At 35.7% G+C, this 17,911-nt stretch overlaps 1 protein-coding gene across 1 annotated transcript in view; it reads right to left on the bottom strand.

Moving 5' to 3' along the window:
• Positions 1–3,399: 3,399 nt before the first annotated feature.
• Positions 3,400–17,911, bottom strand: part of LOC149797442 (uncharacterized) — a 94,658-nt gene continuing 80,146 nt past the window's right edge. Inside the window, exon 2 of the mRNA XM_089962252.1 lies at positions 3,400–5,594. Coding sequence (XP_089818378.1) covers positions 4,098–4,715 — 618 coding nt within the window. The 5' untranslated portion in view covers positions 4,716–5,594 and the 3' untranslated portion in view covers positions 3,400–4,097. The remainder of the gene's footprint in view (positions 5,595–17,911) is intronic.

The raw sequence follows: 17,911 nt of genomic DNA, 5'->3' as shown, positions 1-17,911 counted from the left end.
GAAATGTTCATTGTGATTTCAAACTATAGAATATGCCAAAAAAGCGTGTTTTTTTTAACTGATTGTTATGCACACATACAAACACAATTCAAGCATGGGAAGAGGGCATTAAGTTATACTTGAGTTAGCAATCTTTGAGCAGCATATCTATTTTATAGAAATGTGAGTGGCCATGAAAAAGACCGGTGTGTGTTTCTTTTTGACAAACTCATGGACTCGACACGATGAGGTTTTTTGCATCTCAAGCCCTTACCACGAGCAAGTCCTACTTCTTCTCTTGCTACAGTTGATGCTTTTGTGATCACTGGACACTGCTGTTGATGGCATTTCAGTGGTAGCGAGTATAGATGTAATGATGACTGTGTTGGAATGCTTGATACGTGAAGGGCCTCTTTATCTTGGGTCGAGTTAAGAAGTCTGATACATTTGTCTCTGATACCTTAACTCTTCCAAAATGTCTGGTAGCACAACGCTTGGCTTTCAGTGTCATTCTTCTGCCCTGCTCCTTCACACTTTCTCTTCTGTTCTTCTCTTTTCCTTTTTTTCCTTCTTATTTTTTTCCCTCTCCTTGCTTTTGTTGAATAACAAATGCTTGTTCTGCTTAATTCTACTGTTGCAAAATTAAACTTTCCAATTATTAATTCTGTCTCTTTAAAATCCTCTACCAAAGGTAACGATGAAAAAGGCGGTTACGGGAGCGGTGTCCGTTCAAATTCTTGCGAAGACAAAAGAAAATCCACTAAATCGAAATTAAGTCAGCCTCTTCTGGAAGCATGACCATGGTTTTCGTAGCCTTCATACCATCATCCATCGTATCCACAGCAGCCGCATCCCAACGCATCGTCTGTCTAGTTTCAGCCATACTCAGACCATCTCCCACTGATGAACTGTGTGCGAATGCTGGTGCATTTTGTCCAATGGTTTTACCTGTTCTCAACGATCAGTATGCATACCATGTTGACAAGTGGAGAGTCCAAGAAGTATACTATGTTAGCAAGCTTGGAGGCATCCACACTCGTATCGGGGATACTGTTCAACCCGAACTATCTGATGTAAGTGAAATCCATCATGGGCAATTGCCAAGATTACGGACACATATATTTGGAAGAGAATGATTTATGTGGAAAAGCAGGGGTGCCGTGCCTTAAGAGAGTCTTGCTGTACAGTCGCCATGTTGGACGTAGTTTGAGGAAAGGAAGAAAATTGGTAAAATGCGATGTATGTCAGTAGTTACAAACTAAAATGGTCCTTTCAGTGCCAATCAGCTCTAGAAAAGATACACTACTCAATCATTGTCATACGTGTTTTTTCAATGTTGTGTGTATGTGTGTCTTTGTTTGTTTTCCTAATCTCATTACCTTTTCAGTTGTCCCCATAAACCTTTCTTTCCCATAAACTCTTTTGTCAATTTGTTTTGTCCCTCTGTTCCCATGTTAAACATACCCATTTCACATAGGATTTCATAACCTAGCTATAGTAAGTACGTATGGAGGTCAAATGTAACACTGTTACTAAGTCACGGCCATTGAGGTCAACCACTTGTAACACTTTTATCATTTTGAACCTATAAACCCTCTTTGTCCCTATGGAGGCTCCCACATATTACCCAAAAGAGTTAGCATATATCTGATATTGTAACTAATGTGACCCATTGGCCCTCAAGTGGTCGATATGTATCAATCAGCACCACCTCACCATATAATCTTATGCCGAAAAATTAGCCCCTCACCCGTGATGATATTGATTTCCTTGTAGGTGCTGATATCACCTATTCATTAAAAGCTGCAATTATTTGCAGCCAATTTGTTCTGCACACATCGGTTTACATTTTACACACTTAGCGGTATTTCACCTGGCTGTGCAGCTAACGTCGGCTGAAGGATTCCTTTAGTGACGTGTACATTATATTTCCGGAGCAAATCCTATATTTGGTGCCTTGTAAATCCACATGGAATAGCACAACCATCTGTCCTGTGGCCATTTTGAATTTTGTGCTAGATATGGCTGTTACCAAATACCGTTATGTGTCTAAAGTGCACACAGGATTGTTCAGGAATGATCTGCATGCAGCAAAACTGCAAATTTTAATGAACAGGTGACATCAAAACCCTCACATCGTCCATCAGTATCAAAACAGATTTGGGGGTTGATTTATCAAACATCTGTAATCTATTTTCAACTAGGATATTTCATTCACGTTTGTTTTCTTTATAAAAAGAATGAAGATTTCATTGACTCTAGGTATGTGACGTGAAAAGTTAATTTAATATTACCAATAGTGTCCTGTATCTCCAAAACAGTTTTTGAGAACAAAATTCGAGCAGAAACTCGAAGTCCACAAATGTAGTTATCTATAACTTTAAGTAGAATAACGTTTTGAATCGTAACACTTTCATAACTGGTGTCCCTGTCCTTATCTGCTTCATTCAACGATGTACATCTAGTGTCTAAAAAACAGTTCCGTGCAAAACTCGAAGTAAAATTTGGAAAATAGGATGCTCTATAATCTGTTTGAGATTTTATAATTTAAGGATTGATTTGCTTAAAATGCTGTTCAGGTGAAAATTCAAATTTCCAAAGACGATATATATAGAGAGTGTAAAGTTTAGTGTAAATATTATCGGTAATAATAATAATAATAATAATAACAATAATAACTACCACCACAACAACAAAAACAATAATAATAATAATAATAATAATAATAATAATAATAATAATAATAATAATAATAATAAAGACACTATCACTCAAAGTCTGATGTTGTGGCTTAGGATATATTAATACAAGTTTTAAGGACATTACAATCTGGACAACTACGCCCAACCTGAAATGCCAACCAGTACTTAAAATGATGCAAAGTGTTTGTACCTTAATGGAGACAAAACTTAAACAATGACATTAAAGTATGCTCCAATGGGCCTTTTTGATCCATTAGAGCAGTATCGGGTCATGATTTATTCTGTGGAGGTAACAGTTCGAATCGATTCGCCAGATCACTAGGATTATAAAACCCCATAATATATATATTACAAATGAATTCTATTCTACATTACATTTTCATATCAGAAAAATACCCACCATTTTTAGGGGCCCCGAGTGGTCAAGTGGTCTAAAGCGCTCTCCGTTACGGATCGCTGCCATCTCACCTCTGTCTGCGTGGGTTCGAGTCTCGGATTCGGCTAATGTGGGCATGTGAGAAAGCTTGCCAGTAGCTTCTCATGGGTCGGTGGTTCTTTCCGGGGTTTTCCCGGGTTTCTTCCTCCACCATTAATACTGGCCGCCATGTATAGCCTATCGTGTGCTGAAAAATGGCGTTAAACCCTACAACAACAACAACCCACCATTTTAAGTTCCAAATAATACTTTTCTAATTTTAATACACAACCAAACAAAATCTAGTTGCCACTTTCTTTAATATGGCGCTTTCTTTGAAGGAAACGATGGAAAGCAATGTGTGACATGACGTCGAAGATGAGAAATGAAATAACAGCTCTGCACAATACGGTGATTGTACGATCTTCCATGGGGTCCAGCTCCGGTAGAAGAATAGTCGAGGTAAACTTGATTTTTCTTGATGAGACTCTAATGGAAATCACATTATAAACAACACAATATCCTAGTACAAAAATGAAACACATAACAATTTTACATTTTAAACTTTTAAATTTCTAAGCTGTACTTCAAAGGAAGTTAATAAGAAAGAAATGTAATGCAATTTACATGTTTTGTTCTAAAAAATCTGGTGATATTTACTCTTAGAGCTCAGAGGTAAGCCGGTCATGCCAGAACATACATACATACATACATACATACATACATACATACATACATACGTAGGTATATATATATGTGTGTGTGTGTAACAGATTCATGCAAACATGGCACATAGTTTCGTATCAAAAGATCCACTGGAATTACCGATTATATAGCAATTAAATGTTACCTTTCAATACAAGAATGGCACTAGATTCTTTGATAGACGATATATGTAATGAATAAATAATTTCAGACTTTCGTTCGAAATGTCATATGATCTGGTATTACCACGCGTACAGTATGTAATTGTATGGTAGCACCAGACATATTGCATTTTCTCACAAGATAAAAGTTGAGTGTCTCCGAGGAGAAGCAGAATGAACGATTTCTTGGTCCGCCAAAGCGCTCCAGGATGACCCTCGCTTATTCCCCAAACCAGGGGGAGGAGTAGGGGTGCGAAGAAGACTTTTCCGTCTTTGTCCATACAATTCCGAGTCGGAACCCCTTGATTGCACCGGTACATGGATTTTAGGAACGTTACACAAGGGTTCCTCAGAATGAATTTCAGCCAAGTGGGCCACTATTTCCTTTGCCTTTTGGTCAAGTTGTATGGTGTGCCATTTGTACGCCACACACACAAATATAACGATGCTGACAGCCGCTACAGGACTCGCTATGATTATTGGTATGGGTAATTCCCGCCCGGGATGGGGAATATCGTCTCTATTATCCTTTTTTGTCCGTCCCGAAAAAATCGAATGTGTTCCATTAAAATCTGTCACGTGAGAACCATCGCTTGGAATCGTGAAATTCCGTAGGTTACTTTCCGCATGTGGGATAAGATACTCGTGCCCTGGAGCCAGTGTTACATTCATGGGCATGGCAAGTGTCGATTTTAAAACCTGTAGCAGTAACAAGATACAAGAAGTCAACGTTAAAAGTAATTCAGCCTCCATATTGAAATGTTATTACTTCAAACACTGGGTAAAATCCGTAAAGTGTTGGGGATAAAATAAGAACAAGAAATGGATGCGAGTTCTTCAAAAATACAACCCACTGACTATCCACATATATAATTGATAAAACATCATTTGATACAGTAAGAAACCGCAATAATTGATTTTGTACATGTACTATCAAAGTCGAAAAGGCTTTTGTATCACAACAAGAATTGCTTATTCACAAGACTGAAGTGAATTGATCCAACATCTGAGGTTCATACATAACGATTCATCAGGATTCGTCACTGGACGGACACAAATACTGGCAAGAATAACCGGTACATGATCACCACTAGGCCACTATAACAATTACACAGACGAGCAAGCTGTACATTCTAAAACGAAGCAACAACTTTCCAATTAAAATAATTCCTCGTCCAAATACTGATTAAAATTTTATTAATCTCTTTTTGTCGTAATTCTGATGTAAATTCTCAAATAACTGGGGAGCATATCAGCCAAACACCATAGTCTTCATGATCTGTCTGTCAAGACGTCTGCAACACGTCTAAATTAATCGAATCCTGATGGGTTCCAAGATTTATCCAACGCTTCTCAGAATAGCATTATCTCGTGGTCTTGTTCACACTTTCAAAAACTGATCTATATTCCTTGTTTCCTGTATTGACTAACAAACAATAATGCACAACAATTTGTGCCACCAGGCAGATGATGTTTCCTTATGTAAACGATTTTTTCACCAATTGTCGAAAGACGAAAATGAGTTTACACTTGATTAAAATTCCTTCTCAGCGTGTTCAAAAGCTGTTCACTTCAGCGCCATTCTTCATTAGGACAGAATCTCTATGTGCCTAGGGGCTCAGTTAAGTCCACCTGAAAGAATAAAAATAATTTAACGGTTTCTTGTTGCCATTTGCACCAACTGCCCTACATATGTAACTATGGAAAACGACTGGTCGCAATGCAGGGAAGCTCCATTATACTCATCTTAATTATGTTGAGCAAATGCAGACAAATTAACTATGCGACAGGCTATATCCCGAACAAATAGGTTTGATATAAACGCTCTGTGGGCTGGTCAAGACTCTAATTACACGCAAAACGCGTGGTTTGGTCGTATATACCGTTATGTGTGTATACTCCTTTTTCAGAATGGCCATCGTCGACATTTTGGATTATAACCAATATAGTCTATTCATAATATAGTCAATCTCACTTTAAAATAGTTTTGTACCTCAAGCCTCAAGCATATATTAAATAAATATCAATTTATAGTGCTGAAGACATTACGCCATACTCCTTATTATTAACAAGCATGTCGATTGTGTCTAGTACGAGTTGTTGAAAATTGCCGATTTTGGATGACTTGTTTAAAACTAGCTGTCCTGTTGTACTCCACACTGGTAAAATATATCATTCCAAAGGCTTGAAACGTCTGTTACGGGTCATTACGAAAAGGGTCTCCAAAGTTGTGTCAAACCTGGATCCGGTGGTGTCTAAAGCAGTTGAATTGCCACTTCTCCCTTTATACTAGTACATGTATTAAAATAATATAACGCCGTGGTGATTATGGAAATTCATCAACGTAGATTTCCATGACGCGTTTGTTAATAATTTTCACACATTCCACACTTAACATAAGCTACAAGTATTCGGTTATCAACAGCAACAAATGACACACTTTGAGGTGGAAAGAGCTTTATAGCTGTGCATTAGAGTACACTGCCTTTTTGAATGGACAAATCCTAAACCTAAAGGTTATTGATGCAGGGCAACATCTGGTGGAAGTAGGACAAACATTAAAGAAGAGGTTTTCAGTAACGAGCAGATATCAATTTCTAAAGTATGCTTGCTATGCAAACTCACCCATTATCGTTTGGTTTTTTAAAATTGGTTTCCTAATCTAACATATAGATGCCTTTTTTTAAATTTTAAACTGATTATAACATACTCTCATGCGAGTTAATGCACTTATCGGCTGTGTGACTCAGTCTTTTCTTCTGTCCTTCCATCAATTAATCTACCTCTTTTAAATCAAATAATGAAATACTTTATATATATATATATATATATATATATATATATATATATATATATATATGTGTGTGTGTGTGTGTGTGTGTGTGTGTGTGTGTGTGTGATTTATATATCATACAAACTTATCGACTTATCCAGTAGTACAGGGTAAAACAATGCCATTTCTACATGCTTTCTCGACCTAACTGGATGATGTGTATGATTACATTTATACATAATAATTTTAGTATATTGAAAGTCAGATACATTCTATAAGAATTGTCTTCGTGAACTGAAATACTTACATACAAGATACTGATAAAAGTACATTGACCAAAAATAAACTATAATAGGTTTAGGATTTAACGGAATACTGGGATAAGTTTGAATTGGATATTACAGTGACCAAAAGCAGCAGTAGCAGTATTAGTGGGTGGTGGTTCCAACGGTGATGGCAGCGGAGGTGCCTGTAATTGTACTGGTAGTGTTTTACCTATTATACACTTTACAGAATCTTTAAACCTTTTTTAATCGAGCTGGTTTTGTATTCTCTTTTAATAAATATAAATAAATAACGATTATAAGGCATCGTGTACTGAATGGAACGCTTGCCTATTCAAAGGCAAAGCCAGCTGAAAACCTGGTTCCAATAATGGTCCAATCACACCAAAAGTTGTGTATACAAACAAATGGAACGAATATCGTCAGCCAAATTAACTTCAAATAATGAGATAAATGTTCGAAAAATATCAATAATGGGAAATACTGATTCATATATTACGTAATTTTTGTATTTATAGAAAAAATTAACTGTGTAACACTCACCAATGCATGCTGTTTCTCAGCAGTAATTATTTCCCAACAAGAATTAAAATGAAGTCGTTTTAAAAACAAACGGTTCTTGTCACTCTGAACATGGCACCAGTCAACTAGACTGAAAGAAATACGGCAGATTTGCTCATTGGCACATGGAAGCAAATTTTGTTGCGTCAGTAATATGATAAATAAAAACCTAAATACCATAAACGCTTATCTCTCACGTTTAGACCAAATGCCAGTACAATAACTAACGACATCATATGAGAGCTGTTTTAATAGTCGTTCCACCGTAATTTACTTTAAAATGAAATCAATTACTGAAAGAAAAATGTGTTGCTCAAACTCAACAACGAAAACGGCTTACTTACCTTGACAAAGAAAGAACAAAACTACAACCAATCAAAGATCGATTTCTTGTAACTGTGTTGGTGACATACAAAGACATGCTATTCAGATCTGTTCATGTTTATAGATCAAACGTCCGATGTACAAATTTGTATTCTGAAGTTGTCTGGAACATACATAGTTACGTGTCCCAGTCTTACGGGATTTAATAACTTAAGATCATTACAAAATTGTCGCATATTGACCAAGTATATAATCTCTGACTTGGCAACAAATATGATTGTTTGTGACAAACCGATTTTATCAAATGTAAAATCGAGAGAAAATTTGCTGTTTACTGAAGTTTTGCTTTATGGCACTTTTGAATGGGATCGTTTCTCGCTTTCTATTCTGCAATCGACTATTTTACCTATACACATGATGTCGCCATATTAGTATGCTCTTCACCTGTGAAAGCAGCAATTGTACATAAATGTGACGTTGAATCCATTCAAGCTATGTGATAAGATGACAGTCGGTTGAAAGTGACTCGACGTTTTTGGTAGTTTGATAATTGTTATTTTTTATTTGTTTGGGATATATTTTGATTTCATTTGAAAAGTTCGTGTCTTCGCGCCATATCGTAAGTTTGATGTACTTTTGAATTTACTTAAACAATCATTTATAGTTGTCTTTTCGTAAACTAATTCATCGAGTCTCTATGTAACCTGAAAACATCTTCATTAATTACGGTATAGTTTAATAAAATCAATGCTCCGTGTGATTCCTTCTATTTTTTTTCCTTTTATTTTTTCATTTCCAAAATTAATTAAAACAACAGGATATCAATAAATCAATGTACAGGCCATACGCTGGGTGCAGCTTAATGACATCATAGCTATATCCATCACGGCGGCTTTAGTAGCTCTAACTATCGACGCGAATATTTGCCAATAATCGGCCATATCAGTAAAACTCACTACTGGACTTAAATGCAGTGTTGGTATGTACTTCCAATCGCAAAGAAAGAGCTCATTTTCGCTTAATGAGTAACTTCTCCATAAATATTAATACACATCAACTTGAAAGTAAAGGGATCGAATGGACAAGTGAAGAGTGTTGCTCTAATGAACAAGAAAATTAATAACTGTATATAATTATATTGTCAAGATTTGCTTTTTTGTCATATCGAGGATTTGGCACACAAAACTACATTGGGACTAGTCACTGTGCCACTTACGGAAAAAATGTCTGTATAATAAAGGTGTTAATAAGATAACCAATCTAGTGATTGAGCCATATACATGTGGGTAAGCTGCATGGTATCTGATTTGGTCGGCAGGTTATTTAGCGCCTAGCTGAGTAACGTGTCTTGCCCGAAGACACAACACGACTCTCGACCACGGTTGATCCGATTCCTACTGCGGCTAAATAATTATACTGACACGTATGCTTTGCATGTTTCTGAACGTACAGTTTCTATCTGCAAAGTATTTACAAGTCTATTCATCTCATTTTAAAAATTATTGTAAGAGTTTGTGGAACTTCTAATCATAAACTATAAGCTGAGTCTGAAAAATGTTAGAAAACCATACTACCAGAGATATCCTGGTATATACAAATTTAATGTGTTGGAAACCCAACCCAATTTTGACAACGATCTCGGCAAATCTTGCGCTATTATGACAACGATCTGTGCAAATCGTACACAATTATGACAACGATCTGTGCAAATCTTACACAATTATGACACCGATTTGTGCAAATTTTACATAATCTTTACAGAGTTCTGCGTAAATTAATTTCTTTAACGTGAGTGAAAATACTTGAACTTTTCACCCACAAGACGAAATGTATGCTTTAATCGTTTGGAATAAGTAAATGTTCTTTATTTTATACTCGAACGTATTCGCTGGCAAAAGGTATAACAGATTTAAGTAGCAGATGCGATGTCAACTGTTTACTGTTTATGTTCTACTGTGTTGTGCATATATTCGTACGGAAAATATCATTAGTAACACACATCTCTTTCCCACTTCAAGGCAAAACGCACATAAAACAAAATATTAAAGTAAATACAAGCCTGTTGGGGGACTTGAACATGGTACTACTTGCGTGACGGGTGGCCATACCATTCGACCAAGCAAGTGATAAAACGGCATATTAAATTTTCGGGTCATATTATTATCGATGTCCATTGACCGCAGAAACAAATATTCTTCACATTTCACTCCAGGGAATTATCTGATTTACATTGGAAAATCCACTAATTCACAAGCTAGCGTAAAATAAACAGACGATAGGGATATCTGCTTGTATCTTTATAACGGATTAATCTCATCAGTGAAAATTACAATATATTCACACTCGATGAAATATATCCATTGAATACTAGCAAGTATCCTGTAAACGTATTCATTTTATCTAGTTTCCTTCTGAAACCATGTTCTCCATTCATTTTTGTATTTGAATAGTGAACTTAGTTTCCAAACTTTTCGTGTATGAGGACCCCTTTAATAAGTTCAAAAAATTTCGTGGATCCCCCCCCCCTCCTCCGCCATGCTGATAACTGAGAAAATACTTATCCATTGGAGTAAATTCACGGCCGGGGCCCGGAGTGGCCGAGTGGTCTAAAGCGCTGTCCGTTACGGATCACTGCCATCTCACCTCTGTCTGCGTGGGTTCGAGTCTCGGATTCAGCCAATGTGCGTATGTGAGAAAGCTTGCCAATAGCTTCTCGTGGGTCGGTGGTTCTTTCCGGGGTTTTCCCGGGTTCTTCCTCCACCATTAATACTGGCCACCATGTATAGCCTATCGTGTGCTGAAAAATGGCGTTAAACCCTACAACAACAACAACAAAAATTCACGGCCAACGGGTTGGAAAACGTTGGTTCTATTTTATCGGTTTTTGATTTATCGTTTCATGAGCGATTGTTCTATTTACGTTTCTTCATATGCAAAAGTATACGTGGTTGGAGTGAAATAAACTTCGTTAATCTTCAAACTGTATACAGGTAATTTGAATGCCAATGTAACACTGTGCAGAATAGATACGGTTTGTCTCGCATATAAGTAAAGCCCAACTACAAACTGCACGGAATCAGATTTGCCGACAAATCTGCATACACGCAGTTTGTTAGAAGCATTCAGCAGAACAAAAACGTAGACCCTGATTTGATGACACACAGGGGTCTACGTTGTTTGCAATTGGACTAGACATATACGCGAGTACATACGGTATGACTTTTCAGGAAAACGGCTTTAAACAGCATCTTGAATTAATACAATAACAATTTAAATGTGCTGACAAGAAAGAAAATATTCCCTAAAAGTTTCACTCTCAGATCTTCGATGCAAGTAGCCCTTGTCTTTTTTTTATAGTAAAAATATACAATGTTAAAATGTAAAGTCTGTTTGCAATTTATAATAGAGTATTTAACAGGTGGTACAAAACTAATAATCACAAAAGAAAAAGGTGATGTTCTGGGGGGTGGGGGGATTCTTGAGTGGAAAAAAACAAATAAAAATGCCCTTTTATACCAAAGAATCTGGTCGTTGAGCTTTATATAATAATATCTTTTTAATTCACTTTGGAATATTGTTAAAATTTACAAAAGTGTGTACCTTCGTATTAAAACGAGTATTTCTATGAGTAGGAAATATCCTAATAAACTGCTCTTATGACGGAAATCTAGACGGTTCCTCAAAAACAATTCCGAGAGATATTGTGAAATAACATCCATTATGGAATATGACTGTACTATCGATTACTCGTTTAAGTAAGTTTCTTTACTGCGATTATCATTATGTTTCTGAAGGCATAGATCAATGAAGACTATTCCAGTTACAGTCAATATATCGTACCTCATGATTACAATACACATACATAAATGAACGAATTTAGTAAAGTTGCCGATTAGGAGAAAAAGAAATGCTGTTTATCAGATATAACTTATGTTAAAAAAGGAACGCACTCCAAAAAGATAAGAAATAAGAAAATAGTATGACAGATTTGTCATTTAAATTCACCATGGAAATAATTAATATTACATACTTGTCCGTTAAACTCACCATGTAAATAATATTACAGACTTGTCAGTTAAACTCACCATGGAAATAATATTACAGACTTGTCCATTTAACTCACCATGGAAATATATTACAGACTTGTCCGGTAAACTCACCATGGAAATAATTATACTGACTTGTTCGTTAAACTGACAATGAAAATAATATAACATTCTTGTCCTGTTAAACTCAGTGAAAATGTTAGTAATCCACTGAAACCCACAATAAGTAGCAATTCACATACAGTATTTTGGTGATTACGACACGTGCCAAAATCAATATTGTAAATTATCAACGACTGTATAATAGTTTACCCTTGTAGCGTTGTGAGGTAAATATATACTTACGTTTCCAGGTGTGTCTCAGCCCCGACGGATTTCAGTATCGGTTTGCACTTATGCTGTCATATGTCCTCATTGGATGTAATGGATTAATCATCGTATACGATACCGATTTATTGTATGTCAACAACTCTGGTAATAATGAATAATTCATCCTGTTCTAGCGGCGCTCGATAACTGGAGGGATAAACGTTATGGAAGAGCAATATCATCGAGAGAAAAATCTGCTACCCCAGTGATAAGGGAACGTTTGAAATTTCATTTTATCCAAAAGTTAATAATGTATACACATATTTCATACAGGGGAAAAAATATACATGAAATAAAACCCCATCAACTGTACATGCTTTGTCAAACATCTGAACACTTCAATGAAGTTGGTGAACCTTGTCACCTTGTATCCATTTTGAGGGATAGTCGTGTTTATGAACAAGTCACGCTGTTTCTGTGCTAGTTCACCAACGCACGTTACTATATGCAGCCCGATGATAAACGCAACAATCCGATTAATCCTGTCCACTTTTAAGCTCTGTAAAGTAAAATAACTCCAAGCAGTGATTAGACCGTAAACCTCAATTTCACTTTAGAAATTCTAAAACAAAAGATAACGTGGAACGTAACGTATAGATCTATGTTGGTTCGAGCTATGAATTGAAAAGCGCTGAACATTGGTAACGAGTCAACATTCAATCAATACCTTGCACATAAAAACCACAGTACAGTATAAGCTGACTAACTGGTTCACAGGTCGCCTTCCCGTATTTGTCCACATGTTTACTGTATGTGGACAGCGCTTTCGTGACCCAGGTTGACAAATATGGAATAATGCTTTAAACTGAAATCGGCGACTGGGGTTGCTTAAAAAATAGTTAAAAGAGACAAGAGGCTACATTAATAAAATCTCGCAGTTAAATTCAGAGGTTTTAGAATTTATTTTGTATATCCCTGTACTTAAAGATATTGTTTCGAAGTCAGATATTGGAAGTCGTAGTAAATTTCAAACAAATTGATCAGCCAGGTTCCGAATGTGTAACAATACCGACGCCTGCGAGTTTATGTCAATACAAATGAATGCCATACATTGTTTAAAATAGCTGGTAGCCGAAGACTTAGGAAGTTCATAATATATAATTAGAGCGATTAAAGTGAGTCATTGTACTATTATTGTGGGCAATTTAATAATCCGTATTTTCACATAAAATGTTATTAACCTTGCTGACAGTAAAAGCATTGTCCCTAACACTCGAATTGGTTTATTGATGGTATGTTTCGCATTCTGAAGAAAAAGCGATATCGTCATGAATATAAATAATTACTTATTTCCTTTCTACTTTTGGACAATGTTTCATGAAAAAGCAGCTGCAAATATATTCACTGGGTTATGTACTCATTGGTTATGAACACATACGGTTTTGACAGAATTTAAACTTCTTGCCGTTGCAATAATAATAACACACCCACCCACCCACCCACCCAAATATGTATAATACTATCATACAGGTTAGAGAATTTATAATTCGTACTCTACGGAGATTTGAACCCAGGTCCGCGGGTAAACGGCACCCATCGCCTTGCCTGCACACACGAGCCCATATTCCCTCACGACTAAGCACACATCACCCAAAAATGATGTTACTCAATCGGTGTTATATGCACTTGTATGTAGCAGATATACTCGCATGAAGACCTAGTAATTATTATCAAGCATTCTTCAATAGAATCCAGAGATAGCAATTTTCATTCTGTCTGGTGTATATTTAAAATTCTCTTACTTTCTCTATCTCTCTGTCTTTACGATATTTCAGATATTTAAAACTAATATATATATATATATATATATATATATATATATATATATATATATATATATATATATATATATATATCTTGGTTTCCTTCCAGAAGGGCCACTTTATTCTCTTATAAACAAACCATCATTACAGATTCTTAGTTGCCAATAAACTATCTAAGCGCCGTTTACAAAGGTACAGCTTACGTACATATAGACAAATTGCCTTGACTGCCACAGCTATTTTAAAATCTGGGTACAGCTCACGTATATATAGACAAATTCCCTTAATTGTCACAACTATTTTAAAATCTGGGTACAGCTTAAATATGCACAGGCACTCAGACAAATAACTCTTAAATGAGACAGCTTTTTTAAATATCTGAAATATCGTAAAATGAATCATGCCTGTGACGTGCTTGTGTGGATGAGAGAGAGAGAGAGAGAGAGAGAGAGAGAATTTCACCTCAGACATATACTTGATGACTTGTTCTTTATCAAGAAGCATGATGGCATTTTTCAAACACCTTCGTAACTGTAAAGATGTTAGATGCGTAATCAAATATCGCTTTGAGATAAATCGACTATTTCATGAGGACGTCTTTCATAGGGCTCTGAGACTTGTGAATAATGGTTAGCGTTGTGGCAGGAGGTACAATATGGAAAAATGAACGAATTACAGACTAGTTTATAATAAAAAGTTGCATTGATTATTATTATCATAAATTAATTTCTTGCCGAGTCAGGACAAAAAAAAAAAACCTTGAGAGGTAAGAAAGTAATAACTTTCTCTGGTACTGTTGATTAACTTCGAAGACTGTTTTATCGTTGAGGCTAAAATGATATCAAGTCAATCCACCCCTCTTAAAGTCACAAAGATATGCTTTACTATCAATTAGAATTGAATTCCATTATACAAAGCTCAGGTACAAGACAAATAATTCGTCGAAATTTGAATCGCCCTCATAAATTGAAACTTTTCAAGACTGAAACCTCAGTAAAGTTTAATGCCATAGCAACCGAAAATTTTGGAAGTATTTTTTTCCTTTTTTTTCTTTCAAATATCTTCAACTATGCAAGCCGAAACCTTCTCTATCCTTAAAATCTAAATGCATTTTCGCGAGTAGTAAGATAACAGACCGTTCTGGGCCACAATGACATCTACTTTAAACCGGTTAAACCGGTATTAAAAACTTCAAATATCATGTGACTGCCAATTTTTACAAACCGTAGACTGCCACCCTATCGTTATCCTCCAACAATTCTATTGAAAAGTTTAAACCACTGGTCCAACCTTTTAAATACATTTTTTAAAACCACTGACCTACTGTTTATTCACAATTGTTGAGGATCGTGGTCCAACGTTTTAAAATTAAATTTTGAATACCAACGGTCCAGCGTTTTATCAGGACTTATATAGATTAAGACTAATGACCCAATGTTTTGTTGTTATATCATTAATTAAAATTATTAAATGTATTTACTTGATACATACGTTTGTTCATACCATTTTTATTTATTCCAAATACCTCATAATTTGCTCCCATTTTTTAAAACTTTTTTACAAATTTGCTTTAGACAAAATATTACTTTATTTTAGAACCAAACTTATTGAAAGAGGAAGTTAATTGTAGATCTTTCTAACTTACAGACCGACAAAATGTACAAATGTAGCCCTCGAAAACCACAGTGTTTAGAAGAGTTCAAAAAGAAACTTCTGCTACCGATTTAAAAATGAAAAATGCAAATCTACTGACTTATTCTCTGATACTAACACTAAATGGTTACAAATTATACAATTGCACGACCTTACACAAGCAGCCAATGCTCCAATAAGAGTGTACAAAGTTTAAATCTTGCAGATGTCACTGTAACACATAACGGAGTGAATTTTGCATGTGTCATTGTGATGCATAGCAATATTAAATTGATGTATGTGATTTGGCACCGTAATGAATCTGTGGCATGTTTAATGATGGCTCTCTAATACATCTGGTACGGACTTGACTGATTCTAAATGAGGTTCCATTTGTTAACTTTATCAGACTAAGCTGGTTGTGTGGGCATACAGGAAAACTAAAGTTCGAAACGCGCACTTGATGTAATGAAGAACCTTGCTGTATCTATGTAAACGAAACATCCAATTGCATTTTTAGAACTCGTCTTAATTTAGTATTAAAGTAGAACTTCATCCTATAATTGATCTTGTTCAATTTTAGTTTTTGTTAAATCTATTTAATTAAATTGTTATATTCTGTATGCGTGGGTTTTGTTGTTCTATTCTATATCTCTGCTCAGATCTCCTTTATTCCATCCATTAATGTCATATTTTAATATTAGCTAGGCATAGATAACGACCATTCAAAAGGTAACAACCCACCACAAAGAGTAACAAGGGTAACAGCCTGTACTTCGGAACCGATCGACCACATCTACACCCTGACAATACCTATGAGTAGTTAAGTGGGGCACATTAGGGACAATGGGACTTAGCATTAAAAAGACCCCTGGGTCAGATTAGGGACAATGGAAATTTAACATGGAGAGAAATCGTGGGTCACTTTAGGGACAATGGGAATTTAACATAGAGTTTGGGTCTGTCTAGGGACAAGGGAAATTAACATGGGGAATAGAGTTTGGGCTTTTGGGATTTTTTTTTTTTTTTAAATTTTTTTAAATTTAAATTTAAATTTAAATTTAAATTTTAAAAAAAGGGGTAGGCAATGGAAAGGCTATCTCTTTTCGAGAAATATGGCTGGCCCTGAAAAGGGCCTTTGGGTTTTCTTCTTCTTCTTCTGCTTCTAGTTTCTTCTTTTTCTCCACCAAGTTCTTATTTTATCTCCAACACTCTTTCTCTTCTTTTCTTTCTTTTTTTTCTCCTGCTCTTCTTTCTTCTTCTCTTCCTCCTCTTCTTTCTTCCTCTTTTCATTTTCTTCTTCTTTTTCAATTTTTTCATTCCATGCTCTCATCCTTATCCTTTCCTCTTCATCCTCCTTCTCCTCCTTTATTTCTTTCAACAGATCACTGATGATTACCTTCATTTTTAGTAAATTGTTTATCTCCATCTTCACTCGATGGGGACTATAAGAATAGTGATCCTCGTTTAGGTTAACCAACATTTGCTCTATCATGCCTAAATTGTCGAGGACGTTTTGCAATTTTTCCATTTTGTCTATTTGGTTAGAAGCCATCTTCTTTTTTTATTCTTTGCAGAATGGTTTGAACGACGAATACTGTGGGTTCTTATACGAAAAGCGCGGACGTGAAGGAAAACATCCCCTACTTTTTCATTTCATATAATAAAACCCAAACTATACTTTCTCATTTCATATAATAAAAACCCAAACTATACTCTCCACATACGCTAAGAAACAATAAACAAAATCCATAATCTACTATCCACACAATCTTACGTGAGCGCTTACAAAACCCAAACTATACTCTTCACATACGCTAAGAACAATAAACAAATCCATAATCTACTATTCACACAATCGTACGTGAGCGGGTACAAACACAAACACAAACACACAAACACAAACACACAAACACATACGCTAAGAAACAATAAACGAATCCATAATCTACTATCCACACAATCGTACGTGAGCGGTTACAAAACCCAAACTATACTCTCCACATACGCTAAGAACAATAAACTAATCCATAATCTACTATCCACACAATCGTACGTGAGCGCTTACAGAACCCTAACTATACTCTTCACCTACGCTAAGAAACAATAAAGAAACCCATAATCTACTATTCCCACAAACATACCTTAGCTCTTACAAGCACCAACACACAAACACATACCCTCACACTATCTTAAA

This window comes from Sinohyriopsis cumingii, chromosome 6, assembly GCF_028554795.1.
Source record: "Sinohyriopsis cumingii isolate HCF-2022 chromosome 6, ASM2855479v2, whole genome shotgun sequence".
Lineage (NCBI taxonomy): Eukaryota > Metazoa > Mollusca > Bivalvia > Unionida > Unionidae > Sinohyriopsis > Sinohyriopsis cumingii.
This window is presented reverse-complemented; position numbering and strand designations above follow the sequence as displayed.